This window comes from Mya arenaria, chromosome 3 (assembly GCF_026914265.1).
Source record: "Mya arenaria isolate MELC-2E11 chromosome 3, ASM2691426v1".
In the NCBI taxonomy this organism is placed as follows: Eukaryota; Metazoa; Mollusca; class Bivalvia; order Myida; family Myidae; genus Mya; species Mya arenaria.
Genome location: NC_069124.1, coordinates 19,357,946 through 19,371,968, shown reverse-complemented (window position 1 = coordinate 19,371,968; position 14,023 = coordinate 19,357,946). Strand labels below are relative to the sequence as shown.

General features: G+C 36.1%; 1 protein-coding gene across 1 annotated transcript; it reads right to left on the bottom strand.

Annotated features, from left to right (window-relative positions):
• Positions 1-344: 344 nt before the first annotated feature.
• LOC128228867 (uncharacterized) lies at positions 345-12,460 on the bottom strand. Its single transcript, XM_052940399.1, has 5 exons — positions 12,201-12,460; positions 7,965-8,016; positions 3,312-3,494; positions 2,658-2,814; positions 345-1,270 (listed from the first exon to the last, which is right to left on the bottom strand). Exons 1-5 carry the CDS (start codon positions 12,250-12,252, stop codon positions 1,178-1,180), a joined length of 537 nt encoding a protein of 178 aa, XP_052796359.1. The 5' UTR covers positions 12,253-12,460; the 3' UTR covers positions 345-1,177.
• Positions 12,461-14,023: the final 1,563 nt, after the last annotated feature.

Below are 14,023 nucleotides of genomic sequence, written 5' to 3'. Positions count from 1 at the left end.
CGCGTTGGGTCATTCATGTTGGAGGCGTAGTTAATGGCGTTTTGTCGTGAAACACACGATATCAGTGTTTTTTTCGCGTGCAAATCGATCATTTCACTAATGAAAATAATTATAGGAATTATAATTAGTGGTAAACAACCTCTAACACTGCAATCACATGTTATTACAACGTTGTTTGAAGGTTGTGGCATGATAATGTTATTGAATGACGTTCTGTAACAACGTGAAGACAACGTTAGGTATAACGTTAATACAACGTTGTTACAAAGTTAGGTGTTTGCTGAGAAGGTGCAAACTTCATATATACAAGAATACAATATGTGTTTTCCTGCTTCTTTATATGATTATTCGCCAAATTAGGACAAAAGCATTATTTTTAAACGTTTGTGATACATGATATAGTATGAATTGTTCATATGGAAGACATCTATTCTTCTTCCAAATTTATTAATATTAGGTTCTGTTATCTGAATATTGTCATTGGTAAAACTTTTGCAGCCAATTGTTATAAATTTGATAAGTTTTTCACAAATTTTGGCCAATTGACTTATTGAAACTTCATTGGTTAGTAGATATAATTGGATATTATCCAAAATCCTTATTAATTAGTCACTATTAAATAGTGACTAATTAATAAGGATTTTGGAAAACTTTTGACATTGAAAAAAAACGTTGGATCGGTATGCCCCAACCGTCAAAGTTCTTGTCCATGGGGATTGAAAGTTGGCATGTCGATCTGTTTCATAAATGGGGAACAAAATATCACTGTAACCATCACAAATGGAGTATTTAGGACAATTTCATCCCAAAGCTTGAAATGGCTCACCCTCATCTTGTATTCATTCATATTCATCACCTCAATCCCGCCCCATAACAGAGGTTGAGATTTACATTCGTCTAGTCTCATTGTTTTCCTTAACCTCCAGTACTTTTTCCAAATGTTTGCGTTAGCCTTTAAAATACTAACGAAAAAGCACTTGTCAGCCGTTGGAACATCGGCGTTTCATTGTAGCTAAACTCTACGCAGTGTTATTTCCCTTACAGTACAGTAATCACTGTCATCATGATGATTCGCATTCCGGCAACAATACAGAAGCGCAACCGAGTGTAATGGAGTGCTGGGTTATTCGACGACACGGCGTGTTTCGACTGCAATCCTCTACCAAACACCCTCTGCTCATACAACACCAACAGGTTGCATGTATTCATATCTTGTTTGCGGTAAATGCCACTTTGGTACCTGAAACGGCTGTCGTACTTCGAACAAATCCTGAAATGGATTAGATAATATAAGTATACTGTAACGGCAACCGCGGTCATATGTCGTGTACTGTACATTTATTTCAGGACCGATGCTATAATTGTATATTGTACCTCACATACATGTGTCCCTTCTTGTATATATAAAGTCGACCGGTCCGTATATCACTGTATTTTGATAAAAATCCACTTTATGACGTCAGCGGTCCATATCATAGTTTTGCCAAAAATGTAAAATGTAATATGGACTGCTGACGTCCTACAACTGGTAAGTGCGGCCTGCCATTTTAACAATGGCGAAAAATTGTCGCAAGTAAACATTGTAAGTTTTGTTCAATAAAACACATCTAAGGCGCTTTAAAATATTTAATTCTAATACAAAATGTTCGGTATAATATAAGAAATATTTGCACACCACTTCGAGCCATATGGCATTATAAGGACTGGCCAGTCAGCCCCCGAAGCCCCCATATACACTTTCGGTGGCTGACTGGCCGGTTCTTATAATGTCATATGACCCTCAGCGGTGTGTTATGTGTTATATTTCTTAAATATTTTATATCATTATAACTTGATTGTAAAGACAGATATTAGCTCTCGGCTCAGTTTTCTGGTTAGAGACAAGTACTTAGACCTTGCGTAATTTTTGAGGGACACAGAGATGCCAAGAGAATGCACCACTGGTGAGGGTCGAACCCACCTCTTGGGTTCGATAAGGAAATCTGTACCACTAGACCATTCTCACCCTGAGCTAAGGTTAGCAATGGAAACCTAGAAATTCACTTACAATCAAGCTTTATACAGCACTAAATATTTCACCTTTTAACAACAGTATACATGTCGTGATTTTGGCTTCTAACTGTGATTTTCGAAAACTAACATTGTGTGTTTAAAAATAAATTATTTACAGCCTTCATTTCCCCGTATTTATATGATCCACACACGAACAGCGATAATATATTTTAATTTCAATAATCAGTACGTATATCTAGAGTCATAAACTTTAAATTAAAAGGAATAGTTGATATTAAAAACTACATTTTATTACATTGGATATTGAAAGATACAATGGACTTACAGTCAAAATTCGCAATGTCGAAGTCGTTGGGACTTCTAAAATACTTTGAGATAAAGAGCATTCTATATAATCGAAACCTATAATAAGTGTATAATAAACCGAAAAAAGTTCGACATTACCAGAACATCGAGATAACAGAGTTCGTCATAACGAGTTTCGACTGTATACCAAATTCCCATTGGTTCCTTTTTATTTTTAATCCGGATAAAGCAGAGCGGATACATGGGATAAATATTGTAGTTGATTATCTTTTGAAAACTGGAAATGATAAACAAAGTGATGGGTTTAAACTTAATTTCATTAAAATAATCATATCTACCTGTGATAGGTGGTGAAAATGCATTTTTCTTGTCTTCTCACGTTTCAAGACGGTACTAGACCGTTTTGGGATTATCATCTGATATAGAACGTATGTGACCACAAAAGCCGCGAGGCAGATAATGGCCATCTTAAGCCCGGTCTTCAGATAATAGTACCTGAAACAAAACAAAAACTAAATACATGTATTGCTTTATTGAAAAAACGCGTGTCTCCTCCGCTGATAAAATATCGATAATCGACATGTAATTCATACGTTTGGTCTGGAGAAGAACTGACAGTGACCTTATAGTTTAGCCTATTCATCCGAATTCAATAGTGAACGTCTACTGCATAAAATCAGTTATCCTATGAAACCCCGGGCAATGTTTTCCAATCAATTGAGGAGACATAACTAATTAACGTTCCGTGTTAACGAGTATTGTTTCAGTAGTAAAGACTAATTACAAGTAATGACGACATAGATGTTAAGCTTTTTGAAATAATTAATACATTATTCTAAATGTCGAAAGTAAATACTTCGATGTTTACTCCAATTTAATTTCAAGAGAGCGACACAGCTTCACAATGCAACATTACACAATCATAAAAATACCTTTATCAGTAAATCTTAAATAATTAAATTTGAGCGAATTGTATTATCATTATTAAATACCATTCTTGAAAAAACCAGTCTGTGCAGGACGTATCTCTTTCGTACGAATACACTTGAAGGTCAGGGTCGTCACAACACTCACGTGACCGGAAATCAATCAGCGCATGCGCGGAATTTCTCAAAGGCTTTTGTCGTTTTTGGTAACAGCAAACGTTCGGGCACCAAAAGGATCCGGAATAAAAACTGAAAGACAAAAGAGTTACACGTGTTGAACACTTCGGAAAAAGTAATCAGTCAATTTTTAATTAAGGAATGCATTGTGGGATTGATGTCATTATCGGGGTATGAACGCAATTGGGCTGGTCAAAGTGTGTGGAGTCCCCACGCGTACTTTGACCAGCCAAATTGCGTTCATATCCCCGATATTCATTATATATATTTACACCAATAGTGCATTATTTCATTCAAGAATTGCTAAACAAATTCCTTATTTAATTTAAGAAAACCTTTCAGTAATCTTTTTTACCCATTCTGTAAATAGAACGATCCGACTGTAACCGGAAACGTTTTACCAAGTGACGTCACGATAACGCGGGAAAGATCAACCATTTGAAATCACTTTTAAACGTAAAATTGAAACACTTATGGCAACCATACATTTAACATATCAAAATTTAACACTTTCTACAATGTTTATTTATATTTCACGGCACCTGCTGACACAATACAAACAATAACAAGATGAAAAACTTTCATGTATATTGTTATGCGATGAATTGAAAACCGAACATATCCGAAGATGTTGCATTCATCTATTGATAAACGCAATTGCCGAAAGGCAGTTCATTTAGGGAATGGAAGTTGAGGTTTAAATATTCATAAATGAATACAGGATTCAGACTGGGAATGGTTTTTTCTTGCAATATTACTATGAACCCTTTCGGTTTGGATGTGCATTTTCTAAAACAGGGTCAATCCTTGTTAATAATATTTGATCATTGTATATTTCAGTTAACTTTGATCAGACAGCTAAAGTGAACAACAAATGGAACTTATCTAAAGCAAACTTAGATATCTGTCTTTACTTGATCTGTTTAAGTTTTTCCAATGTATTGCTGTTCATATCATGAGCACCGGTAACCACATACTAACATGCACAGACTCGATTCTATGTCTTGATTATATTTAAGAAAAGAATCTTTGTTAATCACCAAACACAAAGTTATTCATAGGACCAAAATAAAGTTTAAAGCTGCACTCTCACAGATTGACAGTTTTGACAACTTTTTTTGTGATCGAATGAGCCAATTTTCGCCTTAATGTCTGGATACCACTTAAACAAGACTGCTGACAAAAAAATCAGAACGCATTTTTCCATATCGATGTTCAAAAATTGATGTTTTATGGCTAAAAGCGTCACTAAGGCTTTAAGAAAAAATTAATTATTTGCAGTTTTGCGAATAACTGGGATTTGATCTATTGTGAGTTATCTTATATGACTGCATTGAAGGCATTGATATCCAAATCAGCTGATTCTGAGACAAAAGATAAAAAATGTCAAAACTATACATCTGCGAGAGTGCAGCTTTACAAGGTGTTGCTACCATTAATTAAAACGAGTAAGTTCATACATCTATAGGTAAATAGAGATGTTTTAAATTAATAAAGTGTTTATCGCGCAATGAAAGTCGTTTATGTTTTGAGCCAACTTAAAGACACATTTAAGTTATTGAACTACACATGTTATAGTTTAATAATGAAAAAAAAAAACACATAACTATTGAACTGTTTGAACCATGGTCCTACAAATATTCAAGAACCCTGGTTCAAAGACTAGGGGTAAGTTTTAAAGTTTCAATTAGTTCTAGAGATGTGTGTTTGTTCTTGATATTTTCTCGAGAGTTATGGGCGTGACCCAATACAGTGTGTGTATACCACGTGATAAATGCATAAATGCTACGTCGGAAGGCAATATTTTGATTTGAAAAAAGACTTAAAACAAAGATAACTTCACTATTTTTTCACAATTTTAAATGAAACATAGCGCAGTCTACGCCGCTTACGGAGTCCTACCTTCGGCCTTTTACCAGAATTTGGTTGCGAGTTTAGTTTCTTAAAACAATTCGACAAACCTTTTCACAATCCGGCCGTCTGACGGAGCACTGTCAAAACATTATTTTGGAAACAAGTTTGTCGAAGTGTTTGATGAAACTAATGACCTCATCAAATTTCGGAAATAAAACAAATGCGGGACTGTTTAAACGGCATAGACTGCCCTTTGTTTCATTTAAAATGGTGTTGTAAATGAAAAGTTATCTTTGATTTAAGTCTCCATTTTAAGCAATCTTCCGACATAGCATATATGACGTAATTTATCACGTGGTATACACACACTGTAGATTGAACAGTCCCGTTTACACGTTCGGGTAAACACGACTACTAAACGCAGGCTCCAGTATTTAATCATCGGTAGCATTTCAACTACATTTCGGCGGAAAGACACGTCGTAAAGAATATTCTGTATTCTGCTAATTGATCTGATATGTATAGTACTTAAGCCGGTGCACATCAAAACTTAAAAAGGAGATATGCACATATGTGATCAAAGTGGTGGCGCTGTTGCATTGAGTAGTGATGGCGCTGTTGGGTGTGATTTGTGCTGAAAGTTGGCATGATTTAAAGACTTTGAAGGAATATAAAAAGGATGCCATATTTACCATGCATTGTTATTATGCTTGCTTTGACTGTTTGTTGCGGAAACAATAAGCTATGCGGAATACCTTGACCAAAATTAAACCAATTCCGAAAACAGTAGGATGTGTGCCGGTATATTTTTACATAAAAATGCCTCTTTGAGAATTCGGGGGTTCGAAGAGAAGTCTGAAATGTAGGAAAATTGGGGGTAGGGGCGCAAAAAGAAGTTATGATTTGGACCTAGAGTAAAATTAAGATTTTGACTTTAAGAACGTATCTTTTTTTGTGAAACTAGTGTCAATCGGAGCTTTATGTCTTAATGATGCTCCATCGACCGAGAAATGCCCGTAGCCTTTGTGGCAGGCCTCCAAGTTCATGAATATGTATAATGTTCCTTTAATGGCTTTAATGGCTATCCTATCTCAAAACTTAAATTCGATGGTATCATTTCTAATGGCATCTCACTTTTTCTCCAATATACTAAATTTCGTTCTAATTTAGTTTAGTGAGGCCTGACTGACAATTAAAACAAGTTTAACCAAATAGCACATAACGTTGTATACATTGCAGATGGTGATTTTCAAGAAAAAAAGTTTTTCTGACAGACGAGGAGAGGTAACCATTGCCAAAATTAAGCCACTTTCTACTTTCACTTTAACAAGCAATGCCCTGGATTTTTTTGGCACGTACGTTATTCAAAACGAACAGGAATTTCACATATTTCCTTTTTAAGAAGAGTTTGTAAGTTTTTTATGAGCACCGTACAATGCATAACAGTTTTATTTGCGTGCGCCATAATGTTTTTACAGTATGTGTATATTTCACCGAATGTAGTTAAAATGCTGACAAATCTCAAAATATGCACAAGTTCGAATCGGGAGAAAAGCTACTGGCACCGCAGTTCGCTCAATAATGAACTGAATTCGTAGCCAGCCACTTGTGCTCTTACACGATGCTACATTCTCCGAGTTTCGAAATATTTCCATTTAATAACAATATCAGATGAAATATAACATATATTCACTTGTGTACAAAAAATCAAACGGCACAGCTGCACCACGAAAGGGTCGACGGATCATTTTATTTGCAACACCGATAAGCGGGTGTTAATGCACCATTCAATTGTAACCACGGCCCCTCCAGGTCCGGGGAATAGCGGGGACTTTGAATTTCGGTCCAGCCAAGCCCGAGTAAAAACCCCGCCCTGTGGGGACGAACTGATGGTAAAATCCCCGCCAAATGCCCCTGCACCTCAAGGACCCTAAGTAAGGCACATTCCCCGCTATATTTGGGGCGAATACAAAACCACTGCATTCAACCGGCACTACGGGCCACCGGGAAGGTAAAAACACGGTCCATTTCCCCGGCTAACCCCGGAATACCCCCGGACCTTGGAGGCCGTGGTAACAATTGACTGGTGCATAAGTTCAATAAAACGTATGGACTTTTCACATAAAAACGGAGTCGGTGGCCAAAAATTAAAACTGTTTATTTTTTTATTAAGGTTTAACCATGATTATATATGCGATATGTTTAAAGAATAAAATCTACGTCATATCGAGGGGTGAATGCGAAAAGGATCTAAGTGGCATTCACTAAAGAAGAAGATAGAACCTTTTTTGTTTTCATCCCTCGATGCAATATGACTTAATGTACATGTAATAAGTAATTGCGCAGGAAAACGAAGAAACATTATTATGAATCATAGATGTTTCGAAATTTCGATTGCATTTAACAGATACATATGTTAACCATGTATCAGTTAAGTGTTTAGTCCTCCTACCCGTTTTGCGCTGTGAGAAGTGCCTAATAAGTCTTTTTTGAACAATGCATTATAATACATGTATAAATAAATAATCATACTGCGATTATTCGACAATGGATTTAAGATACAATTAAATAAAGAAAAGAAAATAACACACACACACAGCTGATTATGTATACAACCAAAACCGATGATCAAAAATCAACAGAAGAATTAATGTTATAACATTTTAGTTTAAAAACCATAAAAGTTACCCATCAAGTGCAACATAGGACAGACAGCATTCGCCACCGATTACCGCAGTCACTGAAACGAAACGTAATTACTTGTGCTATTGCTTGAGGTGGTTTTGCTACAAAATGGCCATTATCACATCTACGCATCTGAAATGTAGACATTCCTTATGTTATGTTAATTGCTAGTTTTTACAACATTTTTTGAACATGTATTACTTAAATAAGTCATGTAAGTATCAATTTCATTTTTAAGAATAAACATTTAGATGCTATATTTTAAAATAAGATGCAACAGAGCAGCGGTTAGGGCTTGGTCTAACCATAATGTCCAACTGAATAATGAGTAACTACATTCATATACTAATGAAACAGTGTAGTAGTAAACAGAATGGTATCGCGAAAATAAAATCAAGCAGTGAATATTTCATGATAACCACAAACTGAACCAGACTAAATTTCAGTATTTTAAACTTATAATGCAATGTGAATTACGGTGACCAGCAGTCAAACTTGAATATGAAACTTATCCGTAAGTGCTTGGATCAAAACCCAACTTCGGATGCCGGACAAAACATTCAATGGACAAAACATCCCATATCATTTTTGATTAGGTGGACACAAGATCCCACATCATTTTGGCAGAGTGGTCATTACACCACATACTGCTTTGCCACCCTGAACATAAGATCCCATAAGCGTTTGCCAGCCTGGACATAAGATCCCATAAACGTTTGTCACCCTGAACATAAGATCCCACCCTGGACACAAGATTCCATAGGCGTTTGACACCCTGCACAGATAGATAGATAGATTTATTTTGGCATAGGAAGCATATACATAGTTCACAACATAACATAGGATAAAATAATGAGCATTATTAAATACTATATCACATACGAGAAAACTATGACATACACACCAACACCAAGGATAACACAAAAAAGGGCAAGCCCTTATTTTCATTGTGGTCCTTTGTATTGGCGGCATGACATAGAGAGGCGGACCTAAATATAATCATGTTTAAAAGTACTATTGAGTCATAAAAATGTATATTACAGTCAAATCTTGATTTAGTGACACTCCTGTTTGCAGCTAGGATTTAAAACACATTACTAAAATTGTAAAAAGATATTAGCAAACAATTTAAATCCTGAGCCGAAATAGGTAAAAACAATTTTAAATGCTGTTCATAAGATGACTTTTGATGGCAACCTTAAAACTTTGTAACCTGTTGATCTCCGTTAACTCTACAGGTAAATCATTCCATAGTTTAATTCCAGAGAAAGCAAAGGACTTAGAACCATGACTTTTGACTTTAGGTAGACAATACCCACCCTTTTGACTAAGTCTTGTACTATAATTATGTACGGAATCTTGCGAAATAAAGTGTTCACCCATGTAATCCGGAGACAGGCCATTTTTATCTTAAAAACATGACACAACATTATCTGTTCAACTCTTCTGTGGACCGGTAACCAGCTAAGGGACTTAAAGTGGGATGGGTCAATATGGGCTCTGGAATCCAAGTCAAGTACAAATCTCATTATTTTATTTTGACAAGTTTGTAACTTATTTTTTAAAGACTGTGTCAAGCTATTATACCAAACAGAGCCTGCGTAGTCATAGTGACACTGAATTAGAGACATAACCAGAAGTTTCTTGGTATGCTGAGTAAGAAACTCTTTCTTGCGGTAAAGAAATTTTAACCGAGAGTTGGCCATCTTAAGAACAGACTCGGCCATGGAGCAAAATGACAGATTTTGGTCTATAGTAATCCCAAGATACTTGATAGATGAAGTTGATTCAATGGATGTACTAGAACAGGTTATATGCAGGTTAGATTGTGACCTAAGCTTTTGCCTGGACCCAAATAAAATTGACTCGGTTTTACCCAAGTGCAGTGACAACTTATTGTCCACTAACCATTGGCTGACCAATTCCATATCATCTGTCAACGCCTTTTCAGCAACAGATAAACTTTTACCAGATACCAGGATACCAGAATCATCAGCATATAAAAGCAATTTATTTTTGACCACAGCTGACATATCATTTACATAAATTAAAAAGAGAAGGGGACCAAGGATTGAGCCCTGAGGAACACCACATGTTATTTTGGAATTGGAAGAATAAGTACAAGAGACATCTACAAGCTGCTGTCTATCTGATAAATATGATTTGAACCAATTTAGGACGTCAATACTAAGACCTGATGCTTGCAGATTCATTAAAAGAATGGAATGGTCGACTGTGTCAAACGCTTTCTGCAAATCCAGCAGCACCATACCAACAGCACATTACCTTTATCGTTTTCAGACCTGATAAAGTCTGTAAGGTGAACTAGACAAGTATCAGTAGAGAAGCCACTCCTGAAACCTGATTGTAATTTATACAACAGATCTTTATCCTTAAAATAAGCTTCAACCTGGTCATAAACCACCTTTTCAAGGATTTTCGATACAACATTTAAAATGGACACAGGCCGGTAATTACCAACAGACAATTTGTCGTTCTTTTTATAGAGGGGAACAACTCTTGCAGATTTAAGATCATCAGGGACTTGACCTTGGATAAGGGATAAGTTTATGATATGAGCTAATGGACCAGCAATAACTAGGGATCCATCTTTGATAAAACGAGAAGGTATACCATCTAAGCCAGTAGCTTTTTTGACACCTAATGAAGTTAAGTATTTAAGAACTTTACTTTCAGAAACAATGGAAAAAGAAAAACTGTTGGCAAAAACACCCTTTTTTGCATAATAAGTATTAACAAAATTCTTACTAAATTTATGCACACTTTCTGGCAACTTTTCAACAAGTTTACATGCAACTGTTGTATAAAATGTGTTGAATGATTCAGCAATAAGTTTCTTTTCAAAACACACATTATCGTCGATATTTAAACAAATATTTGAACCAGTTGAAGATGAACCCTTTTTGGAAGGCAAACCAAGATTTTTAACAGTTTTCCATAAAGAGGTTGAGTCATTTTTGTTCTCCTCGAGTGTATTAGTAAAATATTCCTTTTTTGATTTAACAATAAGATTCTGAACTTTGTTCCTGAGAGTCTTAAATGATTCATAATTATCACAGTTTCTATCACATTTATATTTATTAAAAACTTTATCCCTATCATTAATCACACTAAGAATGTCTGAGTCAATCCATGGTTCTGTTCTCTGTTTAATTCTAGTCTGTTTCACAGGAGTTATATTGTCTATCACAGATAAAAGTAACTGTTTAAATATATTCCAGGCATCGTTTACACTATCACTCAGCAAAACAGGAGACCAGTCAGTAGCTAGAAGACTAGCCTGAAAGTCATCTTTGTTATAATTTTTCAAATATCTTAAATACATAAGATCCCATAAACGTTTGCCACCCTGGACATAAGATTCCATAAGCGTTTGCCACCCTGGACATATGATTCCATAAGCGTTTGCCATCCTGGACATAAAATCCCATAAGCGTTTGCCACCCTGCACATAAGATGCAATAAGCGTTTGTCACCCTGGATATAATATCCCACCCTGGACATAAGATTCCTTAAACGCTTGCCTACCTGGACATAAGATCCCATAAACGTTTGCCGCCCTAGACATAGTATCCCACCCTGGACATAAGATCCCATAAGCGTTTGCCTACCTGGACATAAGATCCTATAAACGTTTGCCTACCTGGACATAAGATCCCATAAACGTTTGCAACCCTGGACATAGGATCCCACACTGGACATAAGATCCCATAAGCGTTTGCCACCCTGGACATAAGATCCCATAAACGCATGCCTACCTGGACATAAGATGCTATAAACGTTTGCCACCCTGGACATAATATCCCGACCCGGACATAAGATCCCATAAACGTTTGCCACCCTGGACATAAGATCCCATAAGCGTTTGCCACCCTGGACATAAGATCCCATCAACGTTTGCCTACCTGGACATAAAATCCCATAAACGTTTGTCACCCTGGACATAGTATCCCACCCTGGACATAAGATCCCATAAACGTTTGCCACCCTGGACATAAGATCCCATAAACGTTTGTCACCCTGGTTATAAGCCCCCACAAGCGTTTGTCATCCTGGACATAAGATCCCATAAACGTTTGTCACCCTGGTTATAAGCTCCCACAAGCGTTTGTCATCCTGGACATAAGATCCCATTATTGTTTGTTTAGTAGTTATTATTGGATACCTCAAGTATAAATAATAACTGAAAAAAATACTTAAAGAAATAACAAAACTAACCTTGCACAATCACCAATAAGACGATGTTGAAATAAATCTTTATGACATCCATGTCGAGCCAAAAGTAGTTCTCCTTTTCACCAAAATAACATCAGCACGGTTGCTGAGTGTAAACAATTCAACCTCCCTTTCTTAATGTAACACTAGCCTTAAATCGTCAAGCTACAGCTGTTTGTTACAAACCACGACTTTCATATGTGACTGCCTTCAAATAGTTTATCTTCCGCTATTGACAAAGAAAATCGAAATACAGATAACGACTAGTGGGGGTAACGAGCTAGGATCATGTCCACACAAAAAGCCATTTAATTTCCTTAACGTATCGATGACCCGACCTTGCTTGAATTATTAATGATACGATGGTTCACGAAGCCACAAACGAATAAACTTCGAATATAACCAACCAGTGAATGCATCGTTATAAGGTCATTCACTGATGTCAGATAAGCTAAAGGCCCATATTTAAGATGATAAATTCAGGGGCGGATCCAGGATTTGATATTAGAGAGAGTGTAAATTATGGGAGTAGCCGTTTGACTTGCGCAGTCCCTCAGAATCGAAATTAATTTGGTTTAAAATGTTGGCAGGGGTAGGGGTACTCCCCCATGAACATTTTAACAATTTCTAGTTGGAAACGGTTCATTAATGGCTTATATTATTACTTTTTTCTCCTATATTGTAATAAAAAGTAATCTTGAAAGATTTTAGCAGGGAGAGCCCTGCACTTCGTTCATTACTTTTTATGCAAAGTAAATTTTAAGATCACTCGCGAATCACACGCCCCCTCCCCCTAGATCCACTAGTTATCTTTAATATACATTGCACGAAAGTTATAAATTGAGTGTCGAGTTTTTCTTGTTTAAATACGATGACATATTCTTTCACTTAAAAGCAGGAAACAAATACGTAAGACGATGCCGGTTGTCCTGTAATTTAATATTTGTTATCATGTAATCATGTAGTGATATTTCGTGGCTATGTAAAGATATTGAATGGAATGGAATGAAGCATATTGTGGGAGTTTGTAAGCCTTTATTATAAGTATGCTCACAATGGAATGAAGCATATTGTGAGAGTTTGTAAGCCTTTATTATAAGTATGCTCACATTGGAATGAAGCATATTGTGGGAGTTTGTAAGCGTTTATTATAAGTATGCTCACTATGGAATGAAGCATATTGTGGGAGTTTGTAAGCCTTTATTATAAGTATGCTCACATTGGAATGAAGCATATTGTGGGAGTTTGTAAGCCTTTATTATAAGTATGCTCACATTGGAATGAAGCATATTGTGGGAGTTTGTAAGCGTTTATTATAAGTATGCTCACTATGGAATGAAGCATATTGTGGGAGTTTGTAAGCCTGTATTATAAGTATGCTCACTATGGAATGAAGCATATTGTGGGAGTTTGTACGTCTTTATTATAAGTATGCTCACTATGGAATGAAGCATATTGTGAGAGTTTGTAAGCCTTTATTATAAGTATGCTCACAATGGAATGAAGCATATTGGGGAGTTTGTAAGCCTTTATTATAAGTATGCTCACATTGGAATGAAGCATATTGTGGGAGTTTGTAAGCGTTTATTATAAGTATGCTCACTATGGAATGAAGCATATTGTGGGAGTTTGTAAGCCTTTATTATAAGTATGCTCACAATGGACTGAAGCATATTGTGGGAGTTTGTACGTCTTATTATAAGTATGCTCACAATGGAATGAAGCATATTGTGGGAGTTTGTACGTCTTATTATAAGTATGCTCACTATGGAATGAAGCATATTGTGGGAGTTTGTAAGCCTTTATTATAAGTATGCTCACAATGG

Excerpts from the sequence above, each read along its gene's own strand:
- LOC128228867 (XM_052940399.1), bottom strand. The coding sequence starts at position 12,252 with ATGGATGTCATAAAGATTTATTTCAACATCGTCTTATTGGTGATTGTG. Across the intron at positions 8,017-12,200 it reads CTTATTGGTGATTGTGCAAG|TGACTGCGGTAATCGGTGGC; the intron begins GTTAGTTTTGTT and ends GTTTCGTTTCAG. Across the intron at positions 2,815-3,311 it reads GACTGGTTTTTTCAAGAATG|GTACTATTATCTGAAGACCG; the intron begins GTATTTAATAAT and ends GTTTTGTTTCAG.